General features: G+C 37.4%; 1 protein-coding gene across 2 annotated transcripts in view; it reads right to left on the bottom strand.

The window, feature by feature from the left end:
- Positions 1 to 19202, bottom strand: part of MAN2A1 (mannosidase alpha class 2A member 1) — a 131701-nt gene that overhangs the window by 13488 nt on the left and 99011 nt on the right. For both annotated transcript variants that reach the window (XM_035309927.1, XM_035309928.1), the window contains exons 19-20: positions 18825 to 18966; positions 12766 to 12899 (exon numbers count right to left, since the gene is read on the bottom strand). In XM_035309927.1, the coding sequence (XP_035165818.1) occupies positions 12766 to 12899; positions 18825 to 18966 (276 nt within the window). The remainder of the gene's footprint in view (positions 1 to 12765; positions 12900 to 18824; positions 18967 to 19202) is intronic.

Genomic DNA, 19202 nt, shown 5'->3' with positions numbered 1-19202 from the left:
TTATTACCTTAAATAGTTCAGCATCACTGGCAAACTTTCTTGTCATTATTATCCTCTTTCCCAATCAAAATATGAGCAAGCTTGCTCTAAATACAGCTGAAGCTGTCTTAGTTCAAATGACTGCATGCATTCCCTAACCACAGGGAAGCATGCATATACATTTTTTTCAAAGAAGAGTTCACTGTTTGACCCCAAAAGGAACATTGACTATTTACTCTGTTGCCATATATGTGCTAAAGTAGGTCGTATTATTCTATCATCAGTTTTCTTATTATTTTTCAATCATATTTTTTCTGTAAAAGAAGCTGATTACTTGCATTGAATCAGTCAAATAATATATTCATCCTACTATCCAAAGCTCTTGCAGCTTGTTCCTAATTCCAGGTCTATTACCTGAGAAACAGCAGAAGAGAAAATGACCATCCTGCAACCACCATTACTTGCGATTAGTTCCTTACGTGCACTTTTGAACTGTGGGCATGGATACTCCACAGCATTTGAGATCAGAGATCCTGCTAGAACTCAGGTTCATCCATTTCCTTCCCTGCTTTTGTCCACTGTCTAACATACACTACAAATGTGTCAAAGTAAGAGTTGCATGCCCCATATACATCAACGGTCTACTTAACTCCAGATTTTTCAGCTATAAGGGACTCAAAGGAGCTAGAAAGAAGAAGAATGGTGAGCCTTCACAGAAACAACTTGTTTTTTTCTCCTTTTACATGTGTTACCAACATGCAAATTCTTACTGTAAGACATCCTACATACCTACTTGGAGAAGGGCCACAGCTTACTAATGGAACAGTGACTGGAAAATCATTCTGCCAGCTACAACTTTACAACTGGAAGTACAGTGCTTGGAAAAAACAAACAGAACTCATTTAGATGTCCTGTATTTCAGAAGCAGATGTTCCTCAGAAAATGCCACCAAGGTCAAGTGAGATGAACAGAAATGAGATCTTACTGAAAGCTTCTGCACCATGTATAGAAAAGTATATGTTAACACAAGCATGACATCCACAAGTCAAGCTCTTTCACAAATCCAAGAGAACAGAAGAACAGGAAAAAAAAAAAAAAAAAAAAAAAAAAAAAAAAAAAAAGGAGACAAAAATCTGTATTGGCTGGCACGAAAATAAGAAAACGCTCAAGGTAAAAATATCAGAGGAGTTCTCAGCCACAGCTAGGAGAAGTTGATCCTATTGAGTGTCAAGAGGCCTTGCAAAGGGATCTAGATACATTGGAGCATTGGACAGTTATCAATGACATTAATTTCAACAAAGAAAAATGTCAGATAACGCACCTGGAATATAATAATGCTGGACACAAGTACTAGGAGACGGATGGCTGGAGAACAGCTCAGCAGAAAGGGACCTGGGGGTGCTGGTGACAGCAGGATCAGCATGGTCATCAGCATGACCTGGCAGCCAAGAGGGCAAACTACATTGTCGGGTGTGTTCAACAGAGCATCACCAGCCAGTCAAAAGTAGTGATGCTCCCACTGTATTGGTACAGCCTCACCTTGAATATTGTGTGCAGTTCTGGGCTCCACAATGTAAAAAGGATCTCAAGGTACTTCAAGGTGTCTAGAGGGCAGCAACAAAGCTGGTAAAAGGGCTGGAAGTCATGTCCTAGGAGGAGAAGCTAAGGATACTTGTGTTGTCTAGTTTGGAGAAAAAAAAGGCTTAGAAGAGACCTGTGCAACCTCCTGAGGAGGGGAAGTGGAGAAGGAGGTGCCGGTCTCTTCCCCTGGTAACATAGTGACAGGCTGCATGGTAATGGCACAAAGCTGTGCCAGGAGAGTTTCAGACTGGACACTAGGAAAAATGTCTTTACCATGAGGGTGGTCAAACACTCGAACAGGCTTCCACGCAAGGTCATTGATACCCCATGCCTGTCAGTGTCTGAGAGGCATTTGGACAATGCCCTGATTAATATGCTTTATCTTTTGTTTGGCCCTGAACTGGTCAGGCAGTGGGACTCAATCTCTGTAGGTTTCTTCCAGTTGAACTATTCGAAAAGATAGAGCAGGACAATCATCTTGGACAGAATCCTTCAAAGCCTTCCCCTAAGACTAACAGAAGTAATGTAAATAACAAAGGTATTTTTATGATAAAGATGCAGCAATATAAGTAGCAGTTGAGAAACCAGAAAAGGTGGAAGTAAAGGAACCGAAAACCTTCAGAAAGAATGTGTGTGGGAGAGAATCATTAGCTGCCAGTGGGCAAAGAGACAAAGTTGTCAGAAAACCCTTAACAACACCATAAAGAGTGGCTCCTATCTTTCCAGATTCTTCAACTGATGATTGTAGGGAAACATAGTCTTGAAGTACTCTGGCAAATGCTAGAACTAGAGCTGAATCAACTTGGCTGATCCTGCTGTGTTTACTTATTTTATGACAGTCATAAACATTTAACTTGAGCATTATCCAAAATTCAAACTTTTAAAAGCTGCACTAAAATGGAGATTTTATCACGAATCTTGTATTCCCACATCTGGAATGACAGTCAACACCAACAGAACAAGTGCAGTCATCTCTTCCCAGGGGAGGTCATTCAGTGAATCTATGTCTGTATTAGCAATGGGAATGGAGAGTAAGGCAGGTATCAAAAGCTGCCAGGAGACCAAATAAAGAGAAGGGGTTTTACAAAGATTGTCAAGACAATGCTATTACAGAAGTTCCAGAAGGAACACTTCAAAGCCTGTTCCCCTCCTATATGCACCACAGACATAAAAGGATCAGAGTATGCTTTTCTCCTCTTAATCAAGTGATACAAAACTTAATGCTCTGAGGAAAGCCAGAGAAAATAAGGTTTTTCATGTAAACAGGGCAGATTTGGAAGAACAGTTACTCTGTATCTACATTCACTACCTAGGTAGCTTTCAGCTGTACCCTGCTAATACTATGTAAAAGTCCCACAGTCTCCATCTAATTAAAGTACTGCTCTCAAAAGTGGCATTGTTTCCTCAACTTCAATGACTGTGTTTAACACTCAACGTGTGAATGGAGCTCCACTGGCAGCTTTACAAACATTATGTATTGGCAAGATTCTGACAAATGCCACTGATATAGCTGAGTGCTGGCTTAATGAGCTCTAATCAAAGTAAACACTGCCTTTCTAAACTACCTTGTAGCACATGCATATACAGTTATCCAATTAGAAACAGTCTGCTCTGAAATATAGCCCCCCCAATGACTGAGTAATAATGAATACAAATCCCAAGGACCCTTCTTTGTCATCAGAAGTAAGGCGAATAATTCTGAATATATTTTTAGAGACAAAAAAACAAACAAACAAAAAAAAACCAAACAAACAAAAAAAAAACACAGAGTCCCATAGAACTTTAGGTTACAGTCAGCAACAAGTTCTAAAAATGGCCTCATCTATAAACAGTGTCCTTATGGCAGACAAGAGCTATTCTATCAGTAAAACGAGGATGGAACATATTAAGAAAAGACTCAAGGGGTTTTCTGTTAAGAGCTTAAACTGAGGAAGTGGGGTCCTTAATTAGAGGGGAAAAACATTAATTAGACTCTCCAGAAATCCTTTAGTAATTGAATGGAAGTAAGAATGGAAGACACTGTAGAGAACAAAGCTGAAACAGATGATAATTGGGCTTCAGTTGATGCTGACAGAGAAACAATTAACTTCTCAACGCAGGCAAGAAGTCTTAAATTTTCCATGAAAAAAATAAGGAAAGCAAATGGGCAGATGGAATATCAAATCACAAATCTTGACTGTTTAGTTCTCCTCTAGATATTTATCTGTCAAGTACAACTGCCCAAATCTGGAAGGAAACTTGCTTACTACTCCAAAACAACCAGCATCCAAACAATTTCATGAAACATGCTGAAATGTGGATGCTGACTTTGGATCTCAGTACATTCAGACAAAATCTGGAAACACATGGAGTTCTGGGCCTGCTAAATCAAGGGATGCAGATCAAAAGAGTCTGAATACCAAAACATCTGGACTATTCCTGGTAGAAAAGTCTCTTACTTTCATGTTGTGTGTGGAAACTGTTTTTTATCAACTTCCTCTTTTACAGATTCAGAAAAGCCACTGGCAGAAGAAGAATGCTTCTGGAATGGAAAATCTAATCTGTGAAGTAAAAAGACTCTTCAGAGCATTTCTAGTCCCAAAACAGACACACACAGTGTTATTAAATCTCTCTTAATCATAATGTAGCAACTGACAGCAACTGATAAGGTCAGCCTCCAAAGACAAACATAGAAAGAAGAATGTGTTTCTTTCCGTGCAATTCAAAGACTGACAAATTGTCAGTAAGTCTGTTGAGATGCAGCTTCTGTGTAAGAAACTGGCTGGGTGATACTGTAGTAGCTGGCTTTTAAATGTGAAACATAATGGCAGACAACGTTGACTATGTGAATAAGCAGCCTTAAAACATATGACAAAAACACCTAATAGATAAGGACAGCTGCCTTAGCTTTAAGATATATACATTCTCCCCTAAGACCAAACATCTTGAATCCTTAACTCTGTAAAGGGTTCTCTATATCATGAATACTCAAGTACTGTGTTCAGTTTTGGTTCCCTCAGTACAAGAAATATCGAGACCCTGGAGTGTGTCCAGAGAAGGGCTACAAAGCTGGTGAAGGGCCTGGAACACAAGTCCTGTGAGGAGAGACTAAGGGAAGTGGGGTGGTTTAGCCTGGAGAAGAGGAGGCTCAGGGGAGACCTTATTGCTCTATACAGCTACCTGAAAGGAAAGTGTGGGGAGCTGGGGGTCAGCTTATTCTCACAGGTAACTCATGATAGGACTGGAGGCCTCAAGTTGCGCCAGCAGAGGTTCAGGCTGGAAATTAGGAGTAATTTCTTCTCAGAAGGAGTGGTCAAACATTGGAACGGGTTGCCCAGGGAGGTGGTGGAGTCACCATCCCTGTGAGTGTTTAAGGGGAGGTTGGACCTGGTGCTTAGGGACAAGATATAGTGGGTGACATTGGTGGCAGAGGTTGGTGACATTGGTATGGTTGGACCAAATGATCTTGGAGGGCTTTTCCAAAGTTAATGATTCTATGAATCTATGTTTAGAAATTCAGATTTTATTTGGGAATGATATTAATCAAATTCATAAAACTGCTATAAAGCACTAAATTGTTTCAACTTGTCTGTAGGCTTTACATGCAAGACCGCCTGGGTGTTACCTCACCAAATAAAAATCTGATGTACTTTTTTAAAACTCATCTGGAGTTGTACATTGTAATACAAAAAAGAATGGTTGCATCTGACAGGTTCTGAGATCACTAAAAAGTCCTCCAGATATGGATGCCTAGGTATTCCTTTTTGTTTGATGTCTCTGTCTGGAACTAGATTTTAGTGTGCCTATAAAAACTGATGCCTTTGAGATGGCAAGAAGGGTATCAGATAATGGGGTTTAAACCCACAGTGGAACAAATAGCAATTAGATAGACACCAATGCAGACTAAAAGAAAGAATCTTGCATGTTAAAATGCTTATGTCAATCCTCCTTTTAAAGCAGCTGGATTATTCACGATTCTGTATTAACCCTTTGTGAAAAATATTCAGATCTCCTTCAGTCTACAGTGCAACTCCAAACATTCTTCTCTTTTAAAAAGCAAGAAGTACAATTTTTTCTTCTGATGCAATTTATTTATTTATTTTTCAGTGACCAAGAGTGCCATGCTTGGCCAACGTAACCACGTGTCAAAGAAAACACTGTCCATCACTTCAATCAGCTTCCAAACTGGCTAATGGTTGTAGGAGGATATCAAGATTGTGTGGAAACCAAGTAAGGTGATAGAGAGATCTTTGAGGATTCAGCACACTTAAGACCTTGAAGCTGCACACGATTCTTCAGCAGAACAATTTTCAAGTATTTGTAAAAGAGCAGAAGCCAGGTCTTCTACAATGAATTACACCCTTAGGGAAACCTAGATGAATTGCAACCAGAAATGCCAACCACAAATGCGACTACTGAACAGGCAGGTACCCTGAAATCTTATGAGGCCTATAAACAAAAATACTAGTGCAGATTATTTTCTGCTACAGTAGAGCATTAAAGTATTTCCTGAAATCCTGGGGGACAAAGATCCTGAAAAATATAAAGACTGGATCTGTCTGTATAGTACACACACACACACACACACACACACACACACATATATATATATTTGTTAGCAATGAAACATTCATCAGTTATGTTACAGTTTTGCATATCAAAGCTTAAATTCTTTTGGTGATGTGTTTCAAGTCCTTTTTCTGAGAATTTTGATGGGGATTTCTTTTTTTTTTTTTTTTGACAGCTTAGTTTTTTGACCAGCAAAGAACTGAACTGAGCAGACAAGAATTGATACAATGTCTTTAGCTCTCAGAATGTAATATTTTCCATCAACTGAGTTGAAGGCTATTACACTAGGAATGTATTTGTGCCATACAAGGTGACAGGGGTCCCTGAAGGCTGATTATAAGGGAAATAAAAATTGAAGCACTGTCCACAAGGCTGTAAGTTGGTTCACGGTAACTCTAAAATCATCGCAAAGTTTCTGTATCAACAAAGCTGGTACTAAGACTGCAACTGAGAAACCCTGTGATGTCTATAGATAATCAAATTCAATGAACTTTGTACCCAAGGAAGTTGCTCTTCCCCAGTCTGATAGAATTAAATCTGGGGGTCTTTAAGACCAGAGTACTCCTCTGATCCCACTGCTGTGGTCCTGTGTTCCCAGTCCAGGCAGGAGAAATGCACAGCATGTATCCTCAATAGGCACACACATACCACATACATGACCAGCCATACAAATGAAAAGAGAGCAGAGCCTTTACTGGCACTCACAGAGCACTCAGAAACTTGAGCAGTACAATCTGATCCTGCTCCTACCCTACAGCTGATGAGGTGTGAAGCTCACCAGTCAGACACCCTCACTTTCTTGATTCACATGTCCACTGAAGATCTGCTGATGCCTCAATAGTCAATGTAGACTTCAAGTCTGGCTGATATCCAGGCTTGCATCTTAGGTTTCTTAACCATTCACCATATCAGACTTCACCTCCTTGCAGGTGCAACCCCCCTACATGCCAGTTTGAAGTTTACCAGCAGTTCACATGCATGCATTATTTCTATAATAAGAGACTTTCCAGCAACTATCAGACAGTTCTGTTGATTCCTCAATCCCATGGCTTCTCTCTTCAATAACTAACAAGTAGACCCCTTATTCTATTTCCTAATCTGACCTGATATTGTTTAATTACTCTTACAGGCTCAAACTAATTAGTGAGCTGACAAAGAACCAGGAGAGACTGTAGTGACCAAGCAGAGACCTTTTTATTTCCCTTCTCCCTCTGTTTTCCCACATTTGCTTGCCTTCAATCCTTCTCTCTCCCCTCCTACATCTTTTCCACTGAACAACCCAATAACAAGTATTCTTTTAGGCGATAACCTCCCTAGTCTTCATAAAGTGTTTTTCTGATGAGCCATCTTGTCAGGTTTCACACTAGTAAGAATTGTTCTCATTTGACAGTCTCAGGTGTAGCCAATTCAGTGTGTTCCTTTCCCCCCTGGTTAGGTTCCTTGGGTTGCTCCATTTATTGCTGCTCCTTTGATCACTTGTCATCAGATCCTTGTATTTGAATCTTTAGTCAGATGCCGTGTCAGTCACATTGTATAAACTGATTGGAGAACAAACATGTTTTCTGGAGCAGATGAAGTAACTAGCCACCAGGACCATAAGCACACCGCCATACTTAGAGGCTAACAAATATTTAAGACATTACAGCTAAATGAAAGGGATCACAAAAGCAGATAAACAGCATGACATCCGTTTTCAAGAACAAAAGAATTTTATACTTCATTTATACTCCCAACCAATTTGTTTGCTTCTTTTCTAATTATTTTTACAGTGTTTATGTTTTCCAGTAATGATGCAGGAGGAAGGAGGATGGACTTAAAATCCAAAGAAATAACCAATGCTAGAGATGCAAAAGGACATGATGCCAGATTTTGTTTCCTACTGAGTGGCAAGAGCTTATGCTCCCAGATGATGACAGAACACAGATAAGAATTTTTCTGGGGTTCTGCTTCGATGATGGAGTAGCTCATCAAAGTGATAACGCAGACAGAAGCTACACCATATCTCCTAATTTTTTATTTCCAGAAAGGCTATATGTGCATTGGAAATTTACTGCTGATGGGGAAGTTCTTCCTGCTGACAGAAACTGCTTGTTCTGCATGCAAGGAGATTATCTCTCTATAGTTATTTCAGTTGATAATATAAGCAAGAGAAGCCTGACTCACAGACTTTCTCCTTCCTTTATGAAGGACTCTGTCCTACCACCAGAGCTTGCAGAAGGAATTACTAGCTCTTTCTAGAAGAGGTGATACAATAAGATTTGTTGGAGCTCGAATTGCACCAACTCAGAGCAGCTGCTGAAAAGACCTACACTCCCACTTTGGCCAATTATGTGGGCTCGTGGGAAAACCAGCTTTAATATTATGCATACTATGAAGTAGAATATTGTCTTTCTGAACAGAGTTGGCAGACAGGTACACACAAGTGAAGAGAAATATAAACACCCAAAGGAAATAATGTAATTCATTGCTGATGTACATACAAAAAAATGATGCACAGCTCTAAGTCCAGAAATCAGAAAAAGGCTCTTTGCTCATTTAACCATGAGCCAGCTACAATGAGTGGCTGCTGCCCTGTTGGAGGGTGAGGACTTTCACTCCCTATAGTTCTGGCCAGTATGACTAGAGCTTGGAGATAAATCAGTCTTTATTTAGAATCCTTCTTTATCACCTCTTTATCGAAGTGTAAGGAAAAAAACAGCATTTGAAACAATTAAGCTGTTAAGTGCCCTGGCATAAAAATGAGGATAGTGTTAGCCTGAAAAAATAGTGTTCGCACATGAATGTTAGCACTGTTGTTGAACAGCAGACACAAACTTCCATCATCGGAAATAAAATATCATCTACTTTGTAGTGATAATCATCATTTAAGTTTAGTATTTTAAGAAAGGCTGTCAAGAACTAGCACACAGTTGAATATCTCTTCAAACAAAGCAATATACATGTATACTAATAAAATCAATAACAATAAAAATACTGAACAGCTAAATTTACAAGGCAAGGCTCTACAAGAAGATGCATTATGTTCTGGTATGATGGGGATGTGCAGAAAATGTTATTTGTTTCTTCCATGATCACCACAAAATCCTCAAATTTTGAAGTCCAAGACTTTGTATATATTTGACAAGTTAAATACAATAGTCATTATTAAAATTGATACAGAAATATCATAGAATTGCTTGGGATGGAGAGGACCTTAAAAAACCTCTAGTTCCAACAGTTTGCTATTGACAGGGATGCCACCCACTAGATCAGGTTGCACAGGGCCCCATCCCACATGACCTTGAACATCTCCAGGGATATGGAATTATCTACAGTTGCCAAACATGAGCTTGAAAACACTTCTAAATGGAAGTAGAGTTCCCGCTTTTTTTGAAATATCAAGTCAGTTACATTTATTATGGGTGTGGTAATGGATAGCAATGCATACTAAAGTGCATACCTGGTACATGAAATATGGATATGCATTAAAATACGCATTCCATGTAAGAGGCAAGTAGAACTCAATAATCAGATAAATGGCTATATCATCAAGCATGTATTTTCAGAGAAACTGATTGTCTAACTGCCACATATTTGTGATTTTATTAAGTGCCTGTATGTGGCTGTTTCTCTAAACAGCCTCCCCCAAATCATAGCAGCTATTTGATCTATTGAATTCTGGCTCTTTGCTTGGGACTAGACTATAAATTTGGTTATATAAATCTAGCAAATCATTGCAAGATATGAAAAAAGAATCTGAAGAAGAATGTGTGTGCCTGAAATGGCATCTTTTTCTCCAGCTATGTCATTGATGAAATAAAGATATTACTTATTCCTACAAATTGTATGTCCTTCATTTTCTTATATTAATATAACATACTGAGGTATGGAATTAAAAAAGATACTAATGCTTATTTTTACTGAAGTTTACAACAAATATAAAAGAAAATCTGTATTTTCAAAAATGAAGATGCATTTAGTTTTTTGACAAACAGGTAGTGATAATTGTGCTCAGTTTCATTTTTGTCTACATGATAGTCCCTTGAATTTAAAAATAAAATGCTTTTAGTTCTTGCTGAATAATCTGAGGAAAAATAATATTAGGAGAGAAGTCAAAAAGATAAACAGAGCCAATCAATACTTGCAGGGACAAAATGAAGGTAAGCAGAATTAGTTACATTTAGTACAAGAACAAAAAGTATCTAGAAATGTATCAAACATAGTAGTAACATCAACAGAGGTCTGAGAGACAAAGTTGTCAATAAATCAGGTGAGTGTAACCTAAAGTGCAGTGGGATCTGCACAGCTCTTGTTATCTATGTACGTAACTTACTTAATGAGCAATACTGTCAGTGAAAACACCTTTTGTACTACCCAAATTTGGGGTGGGAGGTTAGGTGGTGTGTTGTGGAATCAGTTATATCAAACTGAAGCTGTTTGCACAGAGCATGAATACTTGCTACTAGTGGGATATGCTAAAATTCAACAGCCAGAACCCAGGAATTACTATGATTAGAGACTTCATAGAATATAGGTTACTTGAATGTGACAGTAGTTGTTAAGAACTCTGCCTACCCAACCGGACAGGTCAAATTTACACTTCAGCACATTCACCATGGCCAGTCTCTGCAACACTGTTCAGGGTTGGGGGTGCGAAAGGAAAAAAAGATTTTGGAGATGCAAAGGAAAAGAAACTTTGGCTTATTTTGACTTAAAGTGATGCACATTTATCTTAGTTAATTGTAAATAAGTGTGTATCTTACACTTCATACACATTCCTCCTTAGGAGAAGTTTCCCAAAGAGCAGGAAAAACTACTCATCAGAACTGTTTTTGAGAAGAGACAGAACGAAATATTTTAGAATCCACTTTAGGAAATGCTTGTACTGGCAAAGACACCAAGCGATTAAAACTCTCTCCTTCCTTTCACTGTTCCTTAAGTAAGTAAAAAAAAATATGTCTTGACAACAAAATTAAGGTCAGTGTATGAGTCACACATTGCTGTCCATCACATAAATAACGTGCATATGATTTCCTCTGTAATTTTTTCTGACAGGACTATTATTAAGCTCTTATAACAACTACCTTCTAAGTAGCAATGCACTAAAAATGCATTTGTATATTTTACAACATGGAGAGAAAGGGAAGTACTATCCCTTCCTTACGTTAACACATCTGAAAGTTGCAAGAATCAGAAAATATTACAGATGTTTAGATAAATTTCAAGAAACAAAAAGCTAGAACACTCTAGAGGGGAATTCCAGATACAACACCAGAAACATATTGCATATTTCCTTAAAACAAACAAAAATCCAACAAAACCCACATGCTTAAGAGTTTGGCTCCTGTGGGTAGTGCACACTGCATCAGGTGCATCAATAGCACCTCTCTGACTGATTTTAAAAAGAAAATTGGATGACTCTAATTTAGCAGATTTTAATCTAATACAATACAAACTACCCTGTGTACAAAAAAAAAAAAGTTTATTGTGGCAGTACAGATCTTCCTGTAGGTCTCTTTTTGCTCAGGTAGATTAACCTGTGCAACACTCATTGCTGTCAAAACTAGAATGCTTCCAGGACTTTAGTTAACTCCTTTCTGGTTTGGATATTTCCACACCACACTGATAACAGCAGTTAATGTGCTGCCTGTGTTATAGAGGATGAGGAACTAGAAAATCATAATGACATGTACAACCTGAAAAAAAACTGTCAATCATTAAGTGGTGGAAATTAGCTTTAAGCTTGATATTATCATCCTCTCACAATGCTTAATGATATCCATTATAAAACAGAATTAATTCCAATTTATCTGCATATTCATTAGCAGCTTAGTATACAACTGCTCATCTTTAGCCATGTTTTGATTTTAAAATCTGCTCAGTGCTGTCATCATGATTCTACTGTCTCAGTATGAAGAGGTAATTCTCATCTCGTCCTTTTCAAATTATAGAAAAAAATATAGAGAAAAATGCAAAGAACAGAGGAAAAAACTGTCAAGTTACTCAAAAGACTAATATATAAAAGGGTGAAACAGGATGAGCTATGCAAGAAAAAAAACAAGATGGCCTCTAGTTTCACAAAATCATAATGAAGAGGGTTTATGTCTGGTATCTACATATTCCTGCTTAATTCTTATTTCCTAAAAAAAAGCTAAGCTTTCTTGTTCTATCCATTCACCCCAAATTATTTTTCACCTTTTTTCCACTTTCAATAAACTCGGATAAGAACCAGAAGTCTCACTAATTAGGAATCTCTTAGATGCTTCCTAGAAAAAAATTTAAAGAAAGCCAATACTTACTAAAGAAGAGACTTTCACAATAGCACTTCAGCGATGTGCTGAAGTGTGAACTCAAGTTGCCTGTTTTACTTGGCTTGCTAGTTATGCAATCAGTAAATATATAATCTCCAAAACCTACCCAACATATACCAGCTCTTACCCAGGTGACAAAAATGGGAAGTAGATGCATGAGAAGGAAAACATTGAAAGGACTTGTGTGAGGAATAATGAAAGATGCAGTCCTTATGTTGAGAACGTACAAGCAATTTCACAGAACTCTCTGGGAAGCTATGTTTTCTTAATTACACTGCTTGTGGAATAACTTCTTTACTAAGTTCACTGCTTTTAAAACAGAAAGAAAAACTTAACTAGTCAGAAAAATCCAGACAATTATTCTTACCCCATCTGTTCCACGTCTTCTTTCCAGCAGAAGTCGGAAGATATTAGCTGTAATCTTGTTATCTTGGACACCTTGTCCAAGGCCACGGTTGTCATCCTGCATAAGTCGACGATCCATGATAACTTCCAACTGACCTGAAAAAGCAATATATGAGTTGTACTGGTAATAGGAATATGTTAGATTCCTATTAAATGTAAGAAAAAAAAAATTCCAGAAATATAGAACTGTAAAAATTCCAATATTTCTCTTGCATACAGAAGACTAATAGTGAATCAATATTGTTAGGACTGATTTTAAAGACAGTTAATGCTTTCGGATGTTTATAACCTTCCAAAATTTTAGCATACTTTTCAGCACAAGGTCATGTGAATTTTTAACATAGAAGTCTAGAATGAAATTTAGCATGAAAAGTTACTACTGATAACTATTACTTGTAACAAATAATGCATCAAACTTCAAGAGAAGAATCTCCCCAGGTAGCTGCAGCTGTATGGAAAGAACTGCAGTAAAGTAACTGTCCTCATCCAAGAAAAATGTGCATAAAAGATTGTAAACCCCAAATACATTCCAAATATATTTCTTCCTTTTTTTTTTTTTTTCCTGTTTATTTGAAAGTTGGAGGCAGCAGAAAAAACAAGTAGGTAAAATGAATAATAAATACTGATAATCACTCCTTCTTGGATTTTTTCTTTCCCACTTGTGGGAGAAGGAAAATACTTTGCACCAGATGAAAACCGAGTATGAATTTCTGAGCTTATTCCAAACTGTAGCACTGCCATTCAGAATAGCTCAATTATCATGATGTTACATCATAAATAGCCTTATGGAAGATGAAGTTCACGTCTTTTCAAGTTTATAACTCCAAAGGGAAGCCAGCCCAGGGCATGTAATTAAGGCTGTTATGGTGTTTGCACACTGAATCTGCAAACAAATATACTTGTTTCCTAAATAAAACAGCAAGACTGACACACTTGCTTCCTAAACAAGAATTGCGCAATTTCAGCTACAATAAAAGGCTGTTTAGCAAGGCAGTCTCCTTTATACTTCTCCAATATTCTTCAAATACCTATCCAATTTTCCTAAATACTTGTTCTTACTTTTCCTCAAGAAAAGTAAGAGAAAACAAAACAACAAACAAAGAAACAAACCAAACAGGTTTTGTGTACCCAAGTCAGAATTCAGGTGGAAATGAGTAAAAAAAAATCCCCATTTTGTACTACGGAATAAGGCTAGGATTGTGCCTTGAATTGATGAGTTTTGTGGAACACAGTATGAACACAGACTGAAAGACAAATATATTAAATCTCTGAAAAAAAAAGCTAGAACCACAGTAAGAAGGACAAATCTATGATAAACTTTTTCTAAAACTACCTAAACACATTTTCAGCATTCTTTAAGAAGCTAGAATGATTGATGGGTGAAAAGAAAAAAAAGAAAAGAAAGCTTAAGGTGATTGTGAACAGAAAATACAACCAAAATGATTGCTGCTATTGAAGTTGGATAAAAAAAACATTTCCAAATTGGTTCAAAGGATAAAAAATAGGGAAATTTCTGGCTTAAAATGACACAAAAGTATTTTGGTAGGCTTTGGGACCTAAGTGATCACTGCTACCCCACTAATTATCCACCAGACAGCAGGAAAAGCCACTTCTAAATGACAGTGGTGCATACCATCTATCTGGATGTGGTCTTCCTTACGGCATGTAGGATAAACCACTCAATTAAAACAGAACTGAATGGGACTTCCAAGATGAATGATGTTCAACATCTTACGTTAAAAAAAAAAAAATTACACATCCAGTTCCACAAACACGAAAAGTGACAGAAGTAGGAATAAAGTTCTAGCTTATGCATTTTACAGTCTTCGATCAAGTTTCTTAGGAGCTGATATTGAAGACTGATGACTATTTAGTGAGAACTCCAACTCCATTCTGCTGGGTTCATTTGACAGTATGAGTGTTAACTGTTCCATAGCAAGAACCTGACTCTAGTACAAGAACAGAAGTGATAAAGATACAGCTGCTCAGATAAAACTCAGATGGTGAGTTACTCCTTGAGAAGTTTCTCAGTGTGCTACTAAAAGCATCTACTTAAACTGTAATTTTGATTTTCTCTTCCAGAACCCCTTCAAGATCTTGAAGGACCTTGAAGGACTTGAAGGACTAAGTATCATGAAACGTTGGACATGGCCTCACAACTTTAATCTTCATTTTGGTACTTTATTAAGTAGTCCCACATATACTCAAGAGAAATTTGGGAATCAAAGTTCTGTTATAAAATGTTACATCATGAAAAAAAATGAGATTAATACATTCACACCCTTTTCTAAGGGCTACAGAGTAAGTATTTCATGTTGCTAACTTGAGTAGCATACTAGTTTGCTAAAAAATGTCAATGGTCAATGCCATTAACATGTATGGGAGATACAACTTGCACTCTTTGAGTGCAAGAGAAGAGGAAGAAGAGGAAAAAATCTCATAACATACTCAACTGGCTTGAAACCAATGCTCACAAAAAGCCTGTTTTCCCCTGACACTTATCTGAATCGCTATACAGCACTACCCTTAACTTTCCTGACTTGAAGAAAGAGTAGGTCTCTTTGTGAACTTGCATGCTGTACATCTTTCTGTGATACAGAGACTGGTATTGCTAAAGAACAAATACAGACACTATTGCAAAGCAAATGAGCCTCTGAAGACTTGTTTAGTCTTCATTACCTATTTAATTAATGCCTGTACATGGTAAGTGCTGCCAAGCTCATTCACAAGATCCGAAGGGATTTATTATTTTTTATTTTTTGTTTAGCAACAGAGGAATGAGAAAATGTGTTTTAGATTTTGTATCGGGTGGTCTTAAAACAAAAGGTAGATATTTTCCATTATGACCTTTTTAAAGCATCAGTGTATAGGCCCATGTTTACTAGAATGTCAAGTCAAACCATCCCTCCATTGCTAGAAGTAAGGAAAATAAAAAAGGCACACTGAATAACTATGACTGGATGTGCCCCTTATCTCTACTATGACTGCAAACAAGTTATTTCCTGAAACACACAAGACAACACACAGACACCCTTACTAAAATAAGGAATGGTTTGATACAGTCAATCAATAGCTTCCTGCATAAGTATAACTAAAGGGGTCAGAAAATGCAGCGAATTTATTTTTTCTACATTCCCTTTCCTGCTTTACCACAGTTTTTTGACATGTTGTATTGGGAGAAAAGCATCGTTGCACAGCATCAAGGGATCATCCACACTACTTTATTTGAAAGAAGTAGGTCAAGCCAGACTGAAAAAGAACATTGCCTGGAAGTATTTAGGCCTATCATAGCTGCTTTGTGACAGAAGGTAACCAAGAGGCACACTTGTTCTAGCATACATGCAGATTAACTGACCCAAACACAGGACAGATTTCCAAGGCAGTTCTGTATATCAACAGTAGTGATACAAACACTACACAAGTAAATATTGTTCAATATTTTCTCCCTTAAGTTTCTGTGTCAATAGTTGAAATTGTTGAAACAACCTAGAACCATCTCACTGAAAAAGACAAGGCTGCATAGGATAGAACTTGATATTGGAAGGTTAAATAGGTAATTCCCCAAAATAAGACCATTTAAAGTTACTGAAGTTATTTTCTTCAGTTATTTTAGCTGAGGTCATGCATTAGCTATGTGTTATTGTAAAATCCTGTTTCTTAAATAAACAAAACTTTTAAAACAACAGTGTAGTCTCTTATGTTGACAATACAAATGCTCCAAAAAGTACCCATGGTCTTTTTATTTGTCTTGTGTCACAAGTCACAACAATGGAAGTTAGAACACAACAGCATCTAAAAATCTTCTGCTTTTCTTGGGGTTTACTCCTTAGGTAGAAGATTTGTGAGTGGAAAGAAAAACACTTTCATGCACTGCATGTATTGCTATCACAATGAGGGTCAACAATGTGCTGAATAATGGCAAAGGATATTCTCACTTGAGTGATTAGATATAAATTAAATCATCTCATGAGCTCTACCAATATCTGAAGTCTTCTGGTAGGCTCCAGTACCATAAATAAATACAAATTTAAGAATGCTATGATGAGTTTTTTATCATTTGCAGATGGGATTTTTACACCATTTTGAGTTTCAGGCAAGATAGATACCTCAGAAGCCTTAGAACATTCATAACCTTTAGCCAAATAAATTTCCTTTCTCCTTCAATCATTCACGAGCAGGCAGATCATATCAAAGGACAGATCATATCAAAAGGCAGATCATATCAAAAGCAGGCAGATCTCATTGATGAGGACTAGAATCTTTATGATGATCATCAGTATCATGCCAAGGTCAAACAGAAGGCTCCTGAAGGAGAAATGGCCATAACTTACACGACAGGTATGTGTAAACCTAAATCACACTGGGGAAACAACTATGAAGTAAGGTTGGCATTATCAAAACAAGTGTGCCCCTCAAACCATCTTGTTCTAATTCCAGGAAACATCAACATATAAAAACTCCTTGCCCTAAAATGAGTAAGACTTGACAATATTGCTGTCATTCTAGGACAATATTTATGTCTTGTCTGAATAGATGCTAAGATGACAGTTCCTAAAAAGGAACTTGGAAGTAACCTTTGCCATAGTTTCTGTTTGGCTGTTGTTTATCTACTTATTTATAAGCATTCATTCAGTAGCTTTTCAAAACTATGTAAATTTAAACTTACAAGATATTACACCTAGTAGTTATGCATCTGAAATTTTATGCCTTATGTTGTCCACTACTTTCCATCTTTCTATCTTATACTTCCTTGTTCTGGTAATGGTATAGACAGAGAACCACTGACCTGAGCTTCCATCCCTCAAAGCCATTTGTCATAGCTTTCTCTCAACAAGACTGTGTTCCTTATGAAATTCTCAATGTGAATTGATTTTTCTTGTCATCATATTCATCAACTCTTTCAAAGAACTCAATTAAATTTGTGAATTATGATTTTGCTTTAAAAGAACTACGTTGATTTTTTACCACAGTAATTTTTATTCTTTATTTGACTTATTCTAGGCTTTCAAAAAGCAGCTATTGTTTTCCTTGATAGGAATGTTAGGCTATGTCACCTGCACCTTAAACTCTCCACCTTGTAACAAACAAACCCAAAAAACACAATCAACACCAGAGGAGTACAAAAGAGTACAAACCACTTAATGCTGCTGTTCCATTCTCGAGTTTCATCAGAATTCTTGGGTGAAAAACATCTGGTTCTGACAACTAATAGCTCATTTCATCTTTGTCCTGTTTTTGGCTGGGATATAGCTAATTTTCTTCCAAGTAGCTGGTATGGTGCCATGTTTTGGATATAGGATGAGAATAATTTTCTCATGTTATAATGTTCTGAAAACACACCTATTTTTATTTGCTGCAGAACAGCGCTTACACAGAGCCAAGGACTTTTCAGGTTCTCGTGCTGCCCTGCCAGTGAGGTGGTTCAGGGTGCACCAGGAGCTGGGAGGGGACACAGCCAGGACAGCTGGCCCAGGCTGGCCAAGGGACATGACATTATGCTGAATGATTAATATGGGGTGGTTGACTGGGGTGGGGGTTCTGTTCAAGTACGGGCTAGGTTTCAGCCAGCAAGTGGTGAGGAATTGCATTGTGCATCACTTGATTTGTATATTCTTTTATCATTATCATTTCCTTTTCCCATCCCATTAAACTGTCTTTATCTCAACCCACAAGTTTTTAATTTTTTTTCCCCCAATTCTCCCCCCCTTTCTACTGGGGTGGGTAGGGGAGTGAGCAAACACTCTGTGGTGCTTAGCTGCCTGCCAGGTTAAACCAAAGCAGTCTTTTTCATAATCTCCTTCCTCTGACTCATTTTTGAGATGGGTCTTCCAATTTAGATGACAGAATCTCATGTATGAAAAACCTCCAGCTCTTCCTCTACGGACATATTTTAGAACTGGTCAAAGCTGGAGAAACTTGTTTACTTTCTTCAAAGACTGGTAGGTACAATAATCTCCAAATGAACTATTTCAGATAATCATGAAGCATAGACCTTTATAATATCCATCACCTTATACTTACCATTTTTCAAGCTTGCAACACCTAGAGACTGAGCTGAATGAAGTGTCAAACGAACACCAACATCTTGGATATAAGCCATTGTAGTCATAGGATAGACATTTGCTTGAAGAGGCAATTTGCTCATCGTCAGTCTGGGCTGGATCTGGAGTATGAACAAGGACTTCAATAAAATACTTTATTTTTAATGCATTTAAATTTCAAAGACCTTTTCAGACATTAATCCCATGTGCTTTGGAAGCAATGATTGACAACTAGCACCAAAGTATTCATTCAACTGTATTATTTAGCTTTTTAGAGATTTGTGGCTAAAACTACCACTTTGGAAATGATAACTTCAATGTACTTTTAGATCAAAGAATATTCTTTAAAAACTGAAAG

This window comes from Oxyura jamaicensis, chromosome Z, assembly GCF_011077185.1.
Source record: "Oxyura jamaicensis isolate SHBP4307 breed ruddy duck chromosome Z, BPBGC_Ojam_1.0, whole genome shotgun sequence".
Lineage (NCBI taxonomy): Eukaryota > Metazoa > Chordata > Aves > Anseriformes > Anatidae > Oxyura > Oxyura jamaicensis.
The sequence above is the reverse complement of the archived record's forward strand: the minus strand, read 5'-3'. Positions and strand labels throughout refer to the sequence as shown.